This window comes from Trematomus bernacchii, unplaced genomic scaffold (genome assembly GCF_902827165.1).
Source record: "Trematomus bernacchii unplaced genomic scaffold, fTreBer1.1, whole genome shotgun sequence".
NCBI lineage: Eukaryota > Metazoa > Chordata > Actinopteri > Perciformes > Nototheniidae > Trematomus > Trematomus bernacchii.
This window is the reverse complement of record NW_022987608.1, coordinates 7,682,142-7,702,786: the sequence shown is the minus strand read 5'-3', so window position 1 is coordinate 7,702,786 and position 20,645 is coordinate 7,682,142. Positions and strand designations below refer to the sequence as shown.

Here is a 20,645-nt window from a genome sequence, read left to right as displayed (position 1 = left end):
ACTATTGTTTGATTATTTTTGCAAGCCCATTATAGTTTGCAGCTACAAAAAAGATTATTTGGTTAAATATTGTTCATTTTTATAAATTAAATGACCTGATAAAGTAGCTTTACCATGACAAACTTCTGTGCCTAAATGCTTAAATACATCAGAAATAATCTAATAATATATGCGCATACTGTAAAACACTTTAAGGGCTCATTTTGTGTACCGTACTCTTGTTACCTTAAGTGTAATTACTGACTCCTGAACAGGAATGTTGCTTTTAGAATATTTTTGTGATGTTTCTATTTTTGAGAATGCACTAATTCTTATGTTTGTAATAGTTAGTCAGGTGCTATCTGAAAAGTGTTCACACACCCACAGAGACATATTACCAACTCAGCAATTCCCCTCAGCTCTATGGAAGGTTTCAGGATTTCTGAGATACTGTTTTGGTTTTGAAAAATCCACTCAACAGCAGCAGCCGTTAGGAAACCTCTTAAAAACCCTCTCTACACCTGGCAAAGGCACCAGACAGACACAAGATGAGAATAGATGGTGTGCATTGTATAGCAGCTAAAGAGCCAGACATTATTTCTCATCTAATAGAGCATTATTTAATCCTTGAATTTACATGAACGTATGAGAATCTTCTTAATTGGAGATACACAAAGCTTCATTTTGATAACCAGCACTAACAAAAGGTCGACTGATTGTCTGGCCTCTCCACCAGGATTTGCATTTGAACGAAGTGAAAGACCACAGCTGATACTGGCCATCAGCAATCATTTGCTTTCTATGATGACTTCTCTGTGTTCATAATCCAACAAAGCAATGTGGAAAGACAACATAACACAACCATTTTCTCACTACTGAAAACTGACTATAATTAAAATGTACTAAATGATTTCATAAAACAGCATTTCTCAGAAAGAAGGAAAAAAATCAGTTTGGGGACTGTTTTCTGTGGCGGATGAATCCACATTTGATTTTTTTAATTTACATTAAAAATTAATTTACATTATTAATAATTTACATTAATTTATTTGTCACATTTGTGTTTTTTTATTTGCATCGTTTTGAAACTGCAGCGCGTTACGCCCAGTCATTTTTTTGGGGTACAACGTAGCTCTACTGTATGACGCTGAAGAACATTATATGCCAGACGTTGATACACACACTCTATTTGTTGACAAAAAAATAAATAAGGGAATATCTTCAGACTTCTGAATCTCAATCACAAGTAATGCATGCACGGATCTACTATCACTGTCACACTTAAGATATGTCCTCGAATCAGGAGCTGCAGGCATCACACATTAAGTGCTGGAGTTTCACTTTATGTGCTGTTGTGGAAACACACTCACACACCACACACACACACACACACACACACACACACACACACACACACACACACACACACACACACACACACACACACACACACACACACACACACACACACACACACACACACACACACACAGGAACATTTCAATCTGGGTCATGAATCCAGATATCAAGAAAAACGACGCGCAGTACATCTGTGACAACATAAAGACTTGAGAACATTTTTATCCGCCACTGCTTGCTCGGAAAATACTTGATTACACCCCATCGCAAATAGTTTTTTTTTTTTATTTGTCACTGTGGAGATTTGTCTTCTTTTTAACATGCACTAGCTTGACATTACCATTTCCCCAAGTGCTTTCTGTTTTAGCACTCTGGCTAATTAGATGGGTGAGAGGAGTGGCACTGATTGGCATTATAAAAGCTGCACTATCTGTCCTCACCGGTTACAACACCCCTCCCTCTTTCTCCCTCTCTTCAAAGTTGAGAGGAATTATTTAAGATAAAAAAGCACTATGAAAAAAAAAGATCCTCCCCTGACAGATATTATCATTACAACCCTTTATGGAAAGTGCTAACCTACTCTTTCCCTCCTTCCCCTCTTTTTCTCTCTCCATCTGTGCCACTCGCTCTGACTCCCCCCCCACCCCCATCTCCCAAATGGTAGAAAAAAAGGCAAGGAAGGAGGAATAGAAGAGTGAGTGAGCTCTGTCAATTGGAGTGAGTGCACTGCTAAGTCTGGCTACACTACAAAGGTTAGCAGATCTGACTGTCAATAGTGTCTTGTGGGTGGGAGGGGGAGGAGGAGGGAGGAGACATGGGGGTGAGGTGGTGGAGGTGGTGGGGGGGCGGTCGCTTTGAGAGAAAGAGATACTTTGATATTTCGGAATGTTAGAAGGGTGAATGTGGAGAACTGGAGGTTGGGGATCTAATTACCGGGCCATAATTGGGGGCTGGGGAATAGGTTGCCGTCCTCTCAACTCGCTGCAGATCAATTATGTTAAGAGAACATCTGTAAGTAGAGCTTAATGAGGTCCATTAGAGCAACATGCGCTGCCTTCCCTAACGGTGCTTGTCAGCTTCTTGGATGAGCTGGAGTGTGCTGCTGACTGGGGACCTGGTGGAGGGGCTTAAATAGGAGAGGAGGCTCCACTCTCCGCCGCTTGTTTCCAGCCAGAGAACCAGAGAGACGCACGGAAGAGACAGGGAGGAGGAGAAGCAGCTAAAGGGGGACGACGAGAGACGACCTGTGAGCCGGGACACGTAGGGGAGCCGAGGTTAAGGTGAAACTCAAGGTGGAGAAGTTCTCCACTCTCCTGTCGCAAAAGTTTCCCTGGAGTCTGAGAAAAGTTGCCTTGTGGACACTTTTAAAAGAAGAAGAAGAAGACGACAGCTGCAGCGACCCGGAGAATTTCTTTTGGGGCATCCTTGGCTGTACTTAAAGGTACGTGATTGGTCCTCTGTGTGTGTTTATGGGATGTGAGTTTACGCAGGGCTAGAGCTGTGCGTAAAGTGAGCTCCACAAGAAAACAAACACAGCTCGGTGATACAGATGGGAGGACACTTCACTTCTGGCGTGTCCCCAAACAGGCTGCATCTGTAAATAACACAGTGTTGGGTTAAAGGAATCCGGTGTTGGTGATGATGTGTTTTGGTGCATGTCCCAGCTGTCATTCCCTGTCTTCTTTAGAAACTGGGATGCAAGGTTTGGTTCCGGTACAAGCGTTCCATTTGCGCATATATGATGGATTAATACATGTGCGTGCCTCCGTGGGATGAAGAGACTTAATCCGTGCCGTTTGACTGTCTCCTCCATCCTCCATCGCTGCCTTTTTTTCTTCCTCTCCCATTCATACGGAGGATGAATAACCGGCTGGAGGGCACCGGGAGAGAGGTGGCAGCCTCACACACTCCACACACACACTGCAGAAAATTGCATGATTACCAAGATAGGCCGCCTTGAAATAATTCAATCCATGACAAAACCTAATTACTGGCAGGTAATACCCTGTCAGCTTTAATGCATCTCATCACTCATAATGGCGCAGAGAGCATTTTATGACCCATCTCATTATCGCTGCATTTTAGGCTGGAGCCGCATGCCAACTATTGACTTGTATCTCCTCCTCCCACAGCCTCCCCTCCCTCCATCTTCCCCTGCAAGAATATTTAAGGGAATAACTTGTCAGGCTGTGTGTTGGATGGGGATGAGGTGTGGGGGCACAGTGCCCTAACATGTGGGCTTAGTACAAACTGGGTCGCCAATCGATGTTTCAAAAACAGGGCACAGAATAATTTCGTCCTTTTTAATTACAGGAATGGTTTAAATAAAGAGTGTGGAGAGGCGGTAATCAGTCCGGGCTGCCACTGTGGAGCCGGGACCTCACATGACGCCTGCGTGTGCGCGCATGGAGAAAGAATGCCAGAGAAAGAGGAATCAATGACCTCGGCGAAGATTGATTTAATTATCCATAATAGTTTGTCTGCTTCCTCTTTATTTGAGGTCTATATTTTCTTATAGACTATTCTCTTATTGAAGGGAATTAAAAAAACATGTTAAACAAAATCACGTGTGAAGAAATGGCACTCTTTTTGCTCTTTTTGGTAATTAATAACAGTCATATTTAAGTAGCCTGGTTGAATCCAACACATCCAGGGTACTGTCTTTACACTTGCTGTTATCAATCTCCAGTCTCCAAATCTGAATGTTCTCTGTTTTGTCAGTCAGGTGTCAGAAGAAACAGTTTTTTTTCTGCACAATAACATGCCCCTGAACGCAGCACTTACATCTTAAATTAATGCCATGCCATGCTCTTCGGGCACCCCTAGACTATACATGTGTTTCTGTGTCTGTAAAATAACGAGCGCCGTGCGTCTGCGCGCACCCGCGGCTCTAAAGATTGAAGGACGTTACGGGAAATGGGCGTTCCGGGGGCGCGCACGCGATGTATGCTCTCCGTCATATAGTGGAGCGGCTGGTAATAAGTGAATGACCTTATCGTGGCGGTGTAATGTCTCACCGGTGAGGGATTGGGGGGGGTTTGGAGATAATAAAGCCTGTCTTCCCCGGTTCTCTCGCCACTCTCTGTGAAACATTTGGGGACGCCCGGCCTGAGCCCCGCACTCTCTCGGCTGAACACCTGTAGCTGGGCACTCTTCCACTAACTGGGCGCCTTGATCCACGTGGAGCTCATTATTTCCATCCCGAAGATCAGTTTGGTGAACTTTTTATTTCTCTTCAGAGGAGCTGGATCCGTTGCTGGAAGAGATCAGTTCTGCTTAACTTGTTTAGAAAGGTGAGACACAAATACTATTATTTAGCGTTTTCAATTAAAATGTTAACCAAACTGAATGAGTGCAGGGGATGTGATGTATAAAAACACGCAATGTGGGTGATAATGAGTTTTGTAATAGCAGGTTGTGGTGGTGGGGGGGGGGACTGTGTGCAGATGCCTGCTGCTGGTACGTCAAAGCGCTGATTAGAGCAGCGTGCAGCAGCCTGTAATGTGGCCAGCAGGATTAGATGGTCTCTGCGCCGCGGAGGGGAAGCATCTCTTTGTCGTCCTGTCATTCGCTGCTTGCCTCTCTCCGCTCATACACCTCCGCTCGGCGATAACCGTGCTCTCACACGCCGAGTGACGACCGACGACGGCGAGCAGCTCCGTTTTTGTTCGCCGGTTGTTCTCTCTTTTTCTCTTCATTCCTCACCGGGTCGCCGTGTTGGATTGTTCCCCATCTAACAAAGCCCGACCCCAGCCTGCCTGCCTGCCCGCAGACAGCTGCTCTCCGGACCAGGGGCTCCGGGTTGCATGGTGGGTGCTTCGGCTGCTTCAGCGGTTCAACAAATGCAGAAAAGGGAGAAAAGTTTCGGTAAGACGCTGACTTTGGCGCTTCGGCTTGTATTATCGGCACGTTTTCATGTGTGTTTTGGTGTGCTCTGCGACGGCAAGTTGCAGCATCTCTCTGCGTCGAAAGGCGACGAGTCCAGGTCTGACCTGCTGTTGCTCTAACCTGATCCAGTATCTGTTATTCCAGCATTTCACCGAGACATTACATATACGTGCTCTGGTGTTATGTTAGTGATCACACAGTGCAGTGCCTGTCAAAGCTGCATGGCAAATTGAGTGTGTGTGTTAAACCCGTTATTGGCCTTTACCAGTACTCCGCTGCCATGGCAACAGTAATTAAACTGAAAGGGTGAAATGTCAGCATCTCGTTGGCGAACAGCTGGGGCTGAGAAAAGCAGGCTATTCCCCGATCTATTCCTCCATCATCCTCCATCCGCTGGTGATGATCGCCTCCATGTGCATGCCGAGGACGCGCAGCAGCCTTCAGGTCCACAATGAGAGAGTGGGAAGGGAGGATACGAGCCAGCGCGCAAACAAAACCGATATCATTAGGGCTCCGAGAGCAGCTGTGGTTCCCTTTCCTTTATGGAAAATGAAGCTTTTGTTCAGCACTTCCCCTCGGCAATCGGAAGAGCGAAGTGGTCAAATTCCTGCCATGCTTCTCCTCTTCTATGCGAGTTGATTGCACAGTAAAAAAGGGGGGAGTCGAAACTCTTTTTTCCCCTTCTTTTGGTTTGGTAATGAGTAGCGGGGACTTTGTAGTGTTAACGAGGCTGGACGGATCAGTGGCGCTGAACAGGAGAGCAGCCGCGCGCACCGCTCTCTAAATCCAGCCAATTAACAAATCAACAGCCCCAACCCGTGGAACAAATGAGCTGCTCACTCTGCAACCTGTTTGATAGTCTGTCTGTGCGAATGATTTCTCACTAAATATGCTAGATTGTGTGGCAGGAGAAGAAAAAAGGAACAAGTAGTGACAGGTTTCTTTCAAAATAAGACATAATTTCAGTGTTTTCATGCTCATTTGATGCATCTCAGGTATAGTTGTATCCAAAACATTGAAACTCATTGAAGAAAAGTGCTTGTTCTCAACTTTAAAAGGAGCCACCATGTTATTTATGTACAAAATTAGACACCGGTTTCCCGATTGTGTCACTTCAGACAGTTCAAAATTAATAGATTACATTATTTCTACTTCCATGACCAGGTGTTGTTGTGAAATTAAAGGAGACACTACATTATCATTATACCAACAGTCATAATTAATGAATTAGAAGTAAAACAGTGTCTTTCTAACTGTAAATGGACACATTTGAACTGGAATCCTAAAAAAAAGTTAGTTTCAGTATTTGAAATGAAAGCTGAAACTACATGCTAAATATCGAGCGTGTGTGTTGTGTGTGTGGTGAATGGTGGGACAAAGGGTAGTGGGGGTGTGCCTCTCCTCAGGGAATGGTAGGAGAATACTAATTCCAGCCGGGTGCGAAGCTACATTGTCCCCCCCACCCCTCTTCTTCTGGCTCCCAATGGGCCAACAAAGGCTCTCCACAGTCAGCTCAGGCCAAACAATACAGGCCGCTTGCAAAGCTCCTCGCCTGTAGCCACGCCCCTCTAAACACAGGAGGTCAATGTAAAAAAATAAGTCCTGGAAGAAATGTGAAACTGTGGCTTTGTGTCTGTGTGGGCTGCTTGTTGCTCTCACAGCAGTGAAACAGGACTGTTTTGGTTTGTAATGTCAGATCTGCATTCACTTCTTCTCCTTTTTTAGTCCATCGCGGGTATTTTACTGGGACTAGTAACTTATTGTGAACACTGGATTTTTACATCGTTAGAATAATACTTTTAACTGTTATTTAAAGAGACTTTATTCGTGTTTTCACCTACGTTGAGTAACAGTGACCGCCACACCTGTTTTACAAGATCAATTTGGATGCCTCAGTGAAGCACAATGAGGGTGTGTGTGTGTCTTTACAAAGGCTACATCGTCTTCTTTGAGTAATTAGTAAAAGTTTTTTGTATTTCAGAATGAAAGTAAACCATTCCTTACCGGAGATGTTTACAGCTCACACTGGTCGTGTGTGTTCTCAAAGTTAGAAAATATTGTTTCGTATTTAACAAAGGCCTGGACTGTGACCCATATCCATACTTCATTTTAAGTACTTTTCAGTAAGCTGGAACACATTTTTGTCCACTTAGTGTGGACACTTACTACTAAGTATAAGTGAATTGAATTATAACACGAATGCCAGTCAGAAATAAAGGTAAATAGAGTTTTTTTCTAAGGTTACCGAAGCTCTCACTATTTTCAATTGGGTTATATCTTTTGTAAAACATTGTATCTGTTAAGTCTGCATACTAAGTTTTTGAGTACACTTTAATTTGGAATTGTGGAATTGAAACTGCATTCTCATGTCTCTTGAGTATATCTCATTTGCTATAGCAGACCAGGTTAAAATCTGTGTTTTCAAACCATTAAAAAATGTAAATAAGAATGATCTTGTTTATTAATGCTCATTTTCACTTATGTTTTTTTTCTTTCATTTCAGTCTTAACTGTTTATGTGTGATAAATACATGAATATTGTACTTATACCACCTGCTGCTTAAAGACCGAGGAGCACAATGAAAACAAGTGAGAATTTGTATTTTGCTCCATTTATCTGTCATCAATTTATTTCTTGTTCTGTATTTTTTTAAATGCATCACAATCCTTGTTTTTGTTTTCTGCCTAGAATTTGTGTGTTTTTCTTTCACCATAAGGAAACGTTCCTCTGTCAGTGTGCTGGTGCTGGATGAGTTTTTAAATCGTCTCTCTTCTTTCCCCCCAGGTATACAAATGCTCTCCGTCCAGCCGGACACCAAGCCAAAAGGCTGTGCCGGCTGCAACCGGAAGATCAAGGACCGCTACCTGCTGAAGGCCCTCGATAAGTACTGGCACGAGGACTGCCTGAAGTGCGCCTGCTGTGACTGCCGGCTGGGCGAGGTGGGCTCCACGCTCTACACCAAAGCCAACCTCATCCTGTGCCGGAGAGACTACCTACGGTAAGAGAGACGGCGTCTGCGTGACGTTCAACAAACACTGCATAACGCTCGGTCTGCTCCAGGGCTGTTGGAGAGTTAACCCACTGAAATCCATTCTACACACATTGAGAGTTCGGTTTGAGCTCCGTTTGTTATGTGGAAAGGAGCTAAGGCAGTTTTTATTCACGAGAAGGCATGTGACCCTTTTTTAAGGCCTCTAAATGTGTCACAACCCAGCAATCAGACAGCTGCAAAAGTTACACGTAAATTATGTTTTGACATTTCACATTTTAAAATCTTTTTTATTGTGTTTTCATTTCTTTTATTTTGCGCACCTCAATACAAATCTCTGTTGCACTTTTGTCCCGTTTTTTTTTTCTCAAATTGGCTTAAAATATGGTTGTTATGACACTTTTGTGTACAAAGTTGCAATCAATATTTTGTATACATTATATACATGTAGAATTTAAGTTTCTCTTTAGAAAAACAGCCTCAAAATATTGCAGCTTGTTAAGTTTTTAGCGAAACTCAAAGCTACTATAAGCCTCTAAACTATAGCATCTATCAGCAAGCAAATATGTGAATAAGAGGTGAAATCATTTGAATCAACCTGTTTAATTTAGCACTTATTTCTCAAGAATGATGAAAGGAATCATCTCTCATGTTGACAAATTATTTTTGACATATTTAAGAATAAAAAGGCCTATCAGTTTTTAACTGGGTTAAGAAGGAGATTTATTTTGTTGTCAGTCAGTATAAGATCATTTTCCTCTCCATGTAGTACTGATACCTGCTGAGAGTAAAACAGCCGCTGACTTTAAAGTTGTTTACATAAGAACTTGTAGTTTATGGAGGTTTGACACATGTAACGCTTTGTAGAGACATGGCTTCACATTAAATCATCTTTGGTTTTAGCTTCATTTGGGTAGGAACCTGATTTCTGATAGACAAGAATATATCATTTTGAACAGATATATATTTAAAAAACATGTGACTGGTTGTAGGGTTGTTTCTGTTAAAACATCATTTGAGATTGTGTCCTACCAGCATACATCTGTCCGACGTTTGTGGACGCAATTGTGATATTTTTTGAAAAATATATAAATGACAGGACCATTGCACACAAAGGGACAAAATCTGCATTTTAGTTTATTTATGTTAAATAAAGTGTCAAGAACATGATTAGGTCAGAGGTCATTGGCCCCTGTTCATCCCAAGTGCGTAAATAACTTCCAATATTTTCTTCTGTTTAGTTCACTGTAATGTAACTGTGCAGAGAAGTGTCAGAGTGAATCTACCAGGCAGGAAGACACCTTTTTTTCCCACTACAGTTGTGTTGCAGATTGTGATCAGTTTCTCAGTTTCTACAAGCCTCACGTGTAGGTGGCTACTTTAAATGTCTAAACCAGGCTTGTTGAATTGTTGGCATAATCTTCAGGCAGCACCACATCTGGTGGTCAGTCCAATGTGAGACAATAACACACAGACATACTGCTTTAATGTATGTTTTGTTCTACACGCGCATACCAAATATTTACATCCACCAATGGGTGAGATGTTCATTTATTACCAAGAACACACACGTGTATATGTATTTTTACTAAATCACACATACACCATACTGATGGCCCAAAAGAAGATTAATCTGACACAGAAAATAGTTTGCAACAATGCACTTTTACATCCTGGTTGATGAAATACAGTGCTACATTGTCCAGAAGTTTAAGGAAGTTGCTGAGATGCACCAACAAATTATTTGTTTGGGTGTTTTTACAAGATTTGTCAAGAAAAGTAAAATGTACTCTCTGGATATGATATTTTGTTGGTTAGCCTGGTATCCTTAGGAAATTAGGTTTCCATAAAAACAAAGAACATTCTCAATTGTGCTTTTTGTCCACATTTTGTCCCAGACAACTTTTTGTTAGGGTTAGGTTCCTAGTGATAGTTCACACAAGTAATCATAGGGAAATGTACAAGGTAGATGGAAGGGTTAATCAAGCACAGGACTTTCCCCAGGAGACCAACTGTCAACTCAGACTACTGTATATTCCATTTTTATTCTGTAACTAAAATGATGTGGCTGGGCTAACCATTTTTAGGCAAACTATTATCTGTCACTAAACCTAACCAAGTAGTTTGGTAGCCTAAGCTTTTGCATTTTTTTTGAAAACATATACACATACAGTTTAGACATATCAGAATAATAGTTTTAGTAGACTGGTGTCCACATGTTTTCCTGGTGACTCCTGTGTAGCAGAGCTTAAGAACACAAACTCTAAATGTCATCAATGAATCAGTTGGACATTGTTTTCCCAACACCAATGCATTCAGTCGCCGTGAGGACCGGGCGAGCGTTTCTGAACAGGCGTACAGGCTAAGAGGAAGACCAATTCCAACATGTTATTCTTTCATCTTCAAAGTTCAAGGTGACTGAATTGATTTGACGCTCGCTATCACGCGAGTGGCCTGCCCGCGAATGCGCCCTGACATCTCCTCACTGCTGGCTAATGAATGGCAAATATAGCAAAACCGCAGTACTCCACATCTGATCTGCAGAGCAACAAAGAAAGCCAGGCTCCATCACCAACACAATCAATGGCTGCAGCATCACAAAGCAATACCATTTGTACACGCACACACCTTGCTCAAAAAGCAAATGTATTATTTCTACTTATGTTTATCTCAGTCTGTCAGCCCAGGTTAGCGACAGGAGAGGGAGAAATAAGGACGTTTAGTCCAGTTTTATATTCTATTGGCTTTAACAGTAAATTATTTGGACCTTCATTACACACCCCCACCCCCTCCTCCAAGTCAATCCTTTTCTGCTTAGCAGGGTGGCATGTTATTAGGCCTGACATAACCAGGGTTAATAGAATTCTTCAGGGGTCTACAACCATGAGCGATGTGATCCCACCAGCAGAGAAATAATAATCCTTTATCGCAAAACATGCACAAACAACTGAGGAAAAAAACCGAATACGAGGGAGGAAAAAATACTTAGTTTCAGCAGTCCCTGTGTGATCAAAAATGATGTAAAGAGGTGTGTGTGTGTGTGTGTGTGTGTGTGTGTGTGTGTGTAAGCAAGCCATCCCTTCATAAACCTGCGACTGCAAACATAATTACAGGTATTATCTCCTCGAGCTTGATTTGTGCTTTGCTCTCTCTGAATATGGAGGAATGCGGCACGAACATTTTTATCAACAAATGATCCCTTTGAAACCAAAGCTCCCATTGATGATACTGGTAATAGCGCGACGCCACTGTTTATGCTGATGTGTGATTTCCACAGTACAGAGCGATAATGTTTGAAAGCCCAGAGGAGGGAGGAGAGCAGACAGACTGACACATTTAAGTTAAAAAACGCTGAGAAAATGAAGACTGCGGCACGGCGGCCTGCTGAGTGCCACCGCACACACACACACAGACACACACACACACACACACACACACAACAACCAGTGCTTGCTCCAAGGCCGGGTGCAGGCGTGAAAAAGCTGTTGGGCATCAGTTAATGGAAAACTGTAAATTCCAGGCATCCATTTTAAAGACAGCACCAGGAGAACACTTATTTATCTATCTATTCATTCCTTTTTTTTAATCCAACTTCAATTTTCCTCTACAGTGGTTTTACTAAGATTGTAAATGCAAGCAAACTCACAGAGCCGTCAACATAGCTGGATTTATTAACGTTTTGGAAAGCTGGCTATCAGTGAGAGATAACCAACATGTAGAGCATGGTTCAGTGTAATAACTTGCATTTTTTTTTCCTCCTTCAAAATCAACTTTGCAGTCTGCAGCCACCTTGTATAACCATGTATGTAAATGAAAAATGTATCTTTTTGTTTCATCTCGCATCGGGCTTATGACGCATTGTCAGTTTGTATGTTGGCGTCAGGCGTGACTGTGACATCAAGTCAAGCTTTATCTCCAGGGACCCGGCAGGGAGTGAGGAGAAGAGGATCAGGCTGTCTGAAACGCTGTCTATTCTTTTCAGAAATCTCATTTAGATACATTCTTCCTTATGAACATGTGTCACACCTTTAATATAAAAAAAACAGTTCATTGTAGGGTTACTCGCAAAGTAGCAGCATATCGTTTTTGAGACAAAGAGCGCACATTGAAATGTAGTGTTTAAGGACAGATTCTACCTCGTCTTATATTTATTTAATTACATTGTGAAAAAAATCATCTCTGCCACATCTCTCAATTATTATTTGTTAAATGTTGGCTCATACAGATTCACTGTGAGCTGAAAGTGACACTAACATGCATGTGTGACTTGTTTTCCTTTATTTTAACTGTAATACTTCCCATGTCAAACAGGCTTATTGTACAATCAGATTAAATGACAGGCAAAAATAGTTTTGTGTGCAGTTCAAACCCAGAAAAAGTGCTAAATATACAGTGCCTCCAATGTGTGTATGCATGGAGTTTATTTATGTGTGCTTGTGTAACCACCTGGTCTCTGGGTGATCTCAGAACACACCAGGAGCTCCACTACTTCCTGTTATGTCACTCCAGACATCTCTTATTTGGTTCTTCTCTCTGTGCCTTAATGATTCCAAACGTCTCAAGATAGGAACATACTTCCCATAGCAAATTCAGATCCACTTTTCTCTTTGAAAAGGCCTTGTATGCACCGATTCTAAAAATTAGCTTCACATTCACTGCTTTAGAGTGAGTCCACTGTAGAATTCAAAGACGGTTGTAACCGAAAGTTTGTAACCGAAAGTTTGTAACCTGCGCCTTCATGAAGAACAGTGCTTGAATTCATGTCAGAATAAAGATGGTAACACGTTTTCACGTCAGAATAGGTATGAAAATGACCATAGAAACTTGTCAAACTCTTTCTATCAAAATACATATTAGGTTTCAAACAATTACCCCACGACATGGCTAAACCCTAACCCTAACCCTAACCCTAAACCCTAACCCTGTGGAGTTTTGAGGAACAAAAAGAACCCAGCATATTTAACAGTTATAGCCACTACAGGACTAAAGGAATAAGTGCATTGAGTCATAAACCTTACTTATAATGATGTAAATACGGGCGGGACACTTGTAAGTGATTGGTTATGAATAGGTTATTCTAGATTGAGCATTGGTTATTCTAGATTGAGCAAGCAGCAAAAGAGTATTCGTGTCAGACTGAATAATGCACAGATCAACAGAGCTGACTAGACTCCCAGCGAGGTCGGTCATTGTTATAGCAGCAATGGATGGCAACCAGCTCCACAAAGAGCTGAAAGTCGGTGGATTCCGAGTTGCCAGCGAACAGCATCCCGCTCACTTGACGATAGCCGTGCTCCTGGGAGATGTGCAGGAAGCTGGGTGTAGTTTGTCATCAGCTCTCCTCTCCTCCCTGATTCTCTGCAGGCTGAAAGATTCAGGCCAGCTCCTCTTTCGCTAATGACTAGCGCAGATGTTCAGCTGTCCTCCCAACGAACACTGAAGGGCACAAGGACATCCTCAGCCAGGCCGCTGGTCAATGACACCAACGCTTACTTATCTTCTACTCTAGCTGCAGTGCTGAGAGTAAAACATAGTACTGCACAGCACTGCTGACCATTTCTTAGAAGCATGCAACTGAATGTGTTTCCTATATAAAAGCTTGCCCCTAGCCCAAGGATTAATGTTCAAATTGGATGATTGTGCAGCAAGGGAGGTAGACGGGCACCTTGTTCCATTTTTCTGCAGGAAACTTGAGGCCTGTCGGCTGTAAACAAAAGTGTTAACGCCCAAAGTTGAACATAATATATCTTTTGTTTGCTCTAAAGTGAGAGTTAGTTCTAGATACTGGTTCGAAAGAGCTATCCAGGGTGTCTTCGGACATTTGAAACTGCTTTTACATGATGAGGAGTGTGACTGGTAAACCCATTGGTGCGCCATTAAACTAAAACTAGGAATACTTGAATTGGATCCAAGACAAAGCACTTTTAGAGGGGAGATTTTGTGAAATTAGGGTCCAAACTTTGCCCAGGTATACAAAGTGAACAGAATTTGGAAGTGGCTTAAAGTAGCATTCTTCAAAGAGCAACTCCACTGGTTGCAAGAATAAGTCAGATTCTATAGAAGTCTATGAGAAAATGACCCTTCTTCTCTCTTTATTTATTACGATAGTAAAGACCTCCTGACGAGTTTATGGTCTCAATCAATAGTTTCAAGTCGTTTCCAATACAGTATGATATCCATCCTGTAAATAATGTTAGAGTAAGATAGAGACAGGTTGAGATTCAGGGAGGGGCTACCTTGTGATTGACAGATTGCCAGTATGTCGGTGTCCAGTGCGGTCTGTATGTTTTCATCTTCAACATCTTTTCACATTGGGTGTTTTCAGATCATGAAACCTAAACCTTGTTTCATCTTTTTCATTTAATCGTTTATTTGAACCGGGACAGTGCACATTAATGAACATTTTAAACAAAATAATGTTTTTAAATGTAAATGAGCCGGATTTTAGCTTTGAGCTAGTTTCCATCCGTAGTCCCGTCACATACAACATTTATGAACATAACATTTATATACATGGCAAACAGAAATACATGATATGCAGAAAGAGCATGAGCAGCATACAAGCATTTACCACAAGGTAGTACAATGTAGCAGCTTAAGTTAAATAGTTTAAATATGGCTTGTTTAGCATTCAGTTGTACTTAGCTCGACACTCTCCAGTCACTTCTTGTTCCAAAAAAATAAGATTGTGACGGCCAAAACAACGCCTAAGTGACAGTCTAACATCTTGGCACATTTCCTTTTTTGAAACCACACACACACTTATTTTGGGAGGAAAGTGCAAGGTACAAACTAGTCTGGACTTGACGTACTACCTTGATTGAAAAAGAAAAGCCACATTCAGATGTTGGGTAACCAGTTATTCATATACAATTGTGACAAACCAACAACAGAATGACCTGTTTAGCTGGATGGGTAATGTATGCTTAACTTCAAAGGTGTGTGACATCAAAGATAATGTTTTTGTCTTTCTTCTCGTATCTGTACGCATGCTGTAATTGTTTTTTCTGATTCCTTTAGAGGAGAGTGGGGATAGGTTTTAGTTTTTTTTTGAAGGATGTGGTTCTCTAAAAGGTTACAGTGCCTGCTGCGTCAGTGAATGCCACCATCATTACTTTCTCTGTCCTTGTGCTTTGCCACATTTTACTTTTTCTTTGTTGTGACAGCAGCAGAACAGTGCTCCGTTAACTGCAGTTTAAATCTGAAAAAGTCAAGTCAGTCACACACTGACTGACCAGAGGCTTTTCAAACTGTGTGCATTTATTCCATTCAGTACCATGTTGTTACGCACAACCCTACCCTGCTATTTACATTTTAAATACCTAGTAAACAGGAGTTTATCTTTGATGCTGAGAGTCGTTATCCCTTCAAAGCTCCGAAAAGAAGCATCCTTCAGTTTTTTGAATCCCTTGAGGACTTGAGGGAGAGAATTTGTCTGGAATTTGTCGGTTCATTCAGGCCCCAGATTGAATCCTGAATCCGCTGCTTGTTATTACAATAGAACACTCAGCATGCAGAAAGGGCCTCTCCTGCTCGAGCTCTTAATGGGACTTAAAGGTGGAGAATGCAGCACTTGGTCTGTCAGCCTTGGCACTTCACCGTGTTATTCCTTCATCTTTCTCTACACACACACACACACGCACACACACGCACACACACACACACCTCTCCCTTAGCCCTCTTTGCCTTCTTTGATGCTGCTAATCAGGCTCTCCATCACTTTAGAGAGGCCATAGATGATTACCTGATTCTAATTACATACAAGGGGGGAAACTTTGTTTGATGTCTTTTGTGTGTTTCTCGCTCTGCGCTTCCTATAGCTTTAACCCAGCCCCCCCCCCCCACACACACACACACACACCTTTCTCCTCTCCCCTGGAGACTCCTCTGTATGAGGCTAGACATACACGAAGCAGCGAGGCGGCCTCAGCGCTACAAGGTGAACTATTCCCCGGCACGTGTTATTATTAATAACTGCCAGAGAGAGGGGTCACCCAAGACAACTCCTTGAAAAGAACCGCGGGCGAGGCAAGTAGGCCGCAGCTGGGTGTGTTGTAAAACAATACACCCCTTCCCCCTGAGGAGACGTGCTGCTTAAAGCAAGAATAATGCATGGGGGAGAGAGAGGGGAGAGTCGGCGCTGGCACATTTTTCGGCCGTGAAAAATTAAGATGTCACCACCTGGCGCTTTTAAGCATACCTTTACCACTGAGCTGAAGGTATTAGAATATGAATAGGTCAGGGCTATAACTTTGAACAACCCTTTCTCCGCGTCCCTTTTATTTTCGCCGCACCTCTACTTTTGTCGTTAAACTTCTGATGGCAGTGTTAAATCTAAAAAGGGCTCGCCAGCGCAGAGCCACCGGGGGGGGGAGCAGAAATGAAAATGGGAGAAATGCTAATCACCAGTCAAATTATGGGACATAGTTAGTGGAATTCATGGGGGTTTTATTGCCTTCTCAGCTGTGCAGCACTGCACAAATACAGTGGGTGTGTTTAAGGTTTGGAAAGCGTGGTCTAAATGTCGGCAGTTACGAGTAAATGACAGTTCAAAGCAGGACAGTATTTTGCAACCTGGAATGGCCTTACAACACAACTCATACTGAAATACAGTATATCTGAATGCCACATGTTCCCGTTTCTTTTAGATTTCTTTTAACAGAGAGATATGTGACTTCAATTTCCTTCCTCTAACCTTTTCATGAGAGGCCTCACTCAGTTTGCATGCATTACAAATCCGGCTTCAACATCCCCGACACTACAGCACAACTCAGACCTCCATCTCTCCAAATGAAATTGGTTTTGGTGGGGTCAGAGTTCACAGAGTGGTCTATGTCCTGATTTGATCTGATCTGTGCTGAGGAATAGAATGGGGGTAATTCTCCCCCAATGAAGCTATCAGACCTATAGCTTCGTATTTCTATTCCACCGCACGAAGGTCTAAAATTGTTGCATTACTTTTTTTTCCTGTTTGTTTTGGGGATTTGGAGAAAATGTGTCCTGCTGCAGTGAGTCATCTCACACAGTTATTGAGAGGAGAGTCTGGCGGTTCAGCCTGTTACAGTCAGAGAGTTGATCTCAAAGATTGTCTGAGGAGAAAAAACTCCTAGATCCCTCAGATGACAGTTGATCCTTTCGAGGAAACCGATTTGGGCTTTATTTTATTTTCCTGTTTTATAAACAGTCCCATGTTCAAAATACCCTTGGTTTTTACGTACATGATATCACTTAAAGGTCGAGCTTTCTGAAGTTTAAAAACCTGAGAACTGATAGATTAACCAGGTTATTTTAAAGCTTTCCCTGTCTATTCATTTAATTACCTGGTAAATGTGACCATGTGTCTGATTCCATCACAGACATAATGACTGATGTTATGGTCGGATAACACACATTTATATCCGACCTAAGTAAAATACTGAAACCCAATGTCTTAACTGCCGAAACGCAAGCAGTACACATTCAAACAACATAAAAAAAAAACACTAGGTACAATTGACTATCTTCACTTCTAAAAAGGGTAAATTAATAATCTTTTTTTCTCAAAGCAATGATAAACCTGTGAGTTGGATGTAGAACATTCAGAATCAATATAGAATTTTTTTATTTTAAAGTAAATTCAGATTGAACGTAGAAAAAAAAAATGTAAATTATAGTGTCCGTCCAAAAAAAACACATTACTTATAGTGAAAACCACCCTTGAATGATGGGATAGTAGACTGAAAGCTTTAGGAATAATCCAAACTATAACATACAAGTACCCTGTATCAAGATTGATGCAAAACAAGTGACATTTGACCTTTTTAGAGAGATTTAGAAGAAAAAACCCACTTCTGGGGTCATTTGGTGATTTTGATGATTGACACCTCTTTTTAACCGTTAGAGCCAATAGAATCGAGGGGAAGTTCCTAAAATCCATCTAAACATTACCCATTGGTGAATGAGTGATGCGTAGCCAGAATGCCCACAACCGGAAGCTGTCATACACTCTCGTAGCAGCTAATATGAAATCTCCGTTATATGAAGATGGATTATCAGTAATAATTTCAAAGTGACACAGACACATTGGATTAACCTATGGATTAACCTTCAGCAGCGTTTTTATCGTTTTAATGCCATTGAACACAACTTTTGATCAGAACAACAGCATAGGTAAGAATTTATCCCGTGTTTGCTCCGTAATGCTACGTGTTGTGATGTCTGTTTGCTTCCCGTGTCGCGAGTTCTGATCGCTCAGTGATGATACTTATATGTCTGGAATCTGTGGAATATCTGTTTGTGCAGATCCGATAAGTAATAAGGGTATTTTACCTTGAGTTCTGTGCTAATTGCGTTAGCATTTTTTCGCTCAGGGCTAATTCAGAGCCTTTGTTATTACCCTTTTGTTTCGTTTAGCTAAACATGGTTAATATTGTCTGAAAGCTGAGTTTCTTCCCGTTAAGTGAGTATGACACATTCATAGTTTATTAAATGTTAAGAAGCCCTCAGACGCTGTTTCTTGCAAGATGTTGCGTTTTGGGGTTTAACTGGTTAAGAAATATACCTTATTTTCTCAGTGTTGCCATGGACTTCTATTCCATTGTTACTATGGAGCCTTCTATCTGTCATTATCCTGTAGGTCATGCTTAACTGTACCATGAATATCCTAGCTTACGATCCACCCAAACCTGATCGTATTTCTGTGTGTATGAGATCCTCTGAGTGTGTTGCCTCCCGTCTGGCCCTGAGGCCGGCGGATACACAGCCTCCGCTCTGTGTTTCATCAGTGGGCTTATCTAATTCAGTGTCCCAAACACATCAACCAGGGTAATGAAAAATTCATTGAGTCAGTTACTTTGCGCAATTGAACACATCCATCATCTCCCGATGCTTTGTAATATTGTAAATCATGTGACTGTCCCAGTCATGAACCCGCTCTGACCAGGCAGACCTCTTTGTAATGAATATTGACTCGTATTGCTTCAAATTCATTCGAGCAAATCAAGCCTTTAAAATGTGTAAAACCCACCGTCGCCCTCTCTGGTCACGGGCACCAAAAGTGTTAGCGTTTAATTTTTTTTTTCATTACATTTTCATACAGTGTAGAAGTTGATGTTGGTAACTCCATTACCTGCTGACTGGACTCGGGCTAAATTTAACTTCCCTTCACAGTGGGAGCTCATTTAGATTTCTCTCCTCATCCCAACTATTTGATATCCTCTCTCCTTCCAGATTAACCTTTATGGCCCTAATAAACGGTCTATATTGACATCAAAGGGATAGGAAGATGGCACTCGGCCTTATGGGAAGGGGAACACGGGCCTTCCTGAAAGAGCCTAAGCACAGCTCCCCTTCTCACGGAACAGTAATTGTGCCTGTCCTCTCCGAAATTATGCTCTTCTTTGTCTTTTTAATTAAACTCAAGTGCAGTTTGGAGGCTATTTGACCTTTGCTGGCCCCTCTTTATGGGGAGTGCCGCAGGTCATTTCCATGCATATATTAATGGCTCACCCTCCTCCCTTTTCCTCTTAGGCAATGATCCACGAGGCTTTACAGATTAAGGAGAGGTTCAGGTCCCGAGTATTGCCCGTTTTTAATCTGCTTTGCAGGAAGTTCTTTGATAGAGGAGAAGCAAAATGTTTTAAACGTTGGTTAAAATGGTTAAGGGAAGGTGTGTTTTATGTGATTGTGTTTATCTGTTGTCATGGTTAACTTCCTGAACCCTGATTTGCCCATTTAATTTCCTCTTTAGAATTAAGAAAGCAATTCATATTGTCTTGTTTTTTTTGCAAGACCATTTTGCAGAGTTAATTTACTAGCCTACATGTGTACAAGGGATTTGTTTTGTTTCGGCAATACAAAAATTAGATATATTGTCTGTAATTTCCAAGTGTCCACGCAGCGAGGCCTTAAATGCTTTACATTTCATTCCCTTTAGTATAAAAAATGTTTTATCTCTTGAAATAATCAAAATGGAAAGCATTAAATCTTAAAATCAATTTTACAAACCTCTGAAAACAGGAAGTGCACTCAAATTCCCAGTCACCGTTTTGAAGACATGACCTTGTTGTGGCACTCTCACAAAATGTATCCTTACATATTTAGTACGCTTTGAAACTCTAAGATGTGATCCACAATGTTGGCTTTGTAACAATTAGAAATGACCAAACATAACACATCCTGCCTTAGTCAAAGGGCTCATAACCTCATCCTTAGGAATAAAATAAAAGCATTATTTTATGTGTTAGTCTCATCCCTTCTGCTCTTTGTTATGATTTGTTGTCATGTGTAATGTTGTGTGTAAGAGAAGGGCCCTCTGCGGTCACTGCCTCTGCAGCCCGGCCCCATGCCTTCGCCTGGAACACACCGCAGCCACATATTTGGCTCGCCCCTCTCTTCTGCAGGCATGTGAGAGTATGATAACAGCCCTGCTGGTTGACACACAGTGATATGC

At 41.8% G+C, this 20,645-nt stretch overlaps 1 protein-coding gene across 7 annotated transcripts in view; it reads left to right on the top strand.

Moving 5' to 3' along the window:
* The first annotated feature begins 2,515 nt into the window (after positions 1–2,515).
* Positions 2,516–20,645, top strand: part of lmo3 (LIM domain only 3) — a 38,391-nt gene continuing 20,261 nt past the window's right edge. The window contains exons 1-3 of one of the 7 annotated variants that reach the window (XM_034131205.1): positions 4,330–4,631; positions 7,730–7,814; positions 8,011–8,224. In XM_034131205.1, coding sequence (XP_033987096.1) covers positions 7,805–7,814; positions 8,011–8,224 — 224 coding nt within the window. In that variant the 5' untranslated portion in view covers positions 4,330–4,631; positions 7,730–7,804. Of the gene's footprint in view, positions 2,780–4,329; positions 4,632–4,829; positions 5,206–6,887; positions 6,909–7,729; positions 7,815–8,010; positions 8,225–20,645 lie in introns of those variants that run through there. The other 6 variants (XM_034131206.1, XM_034131204.1, XM_034131207.1 and 3 more) reach the window with 6 other exon arrangements.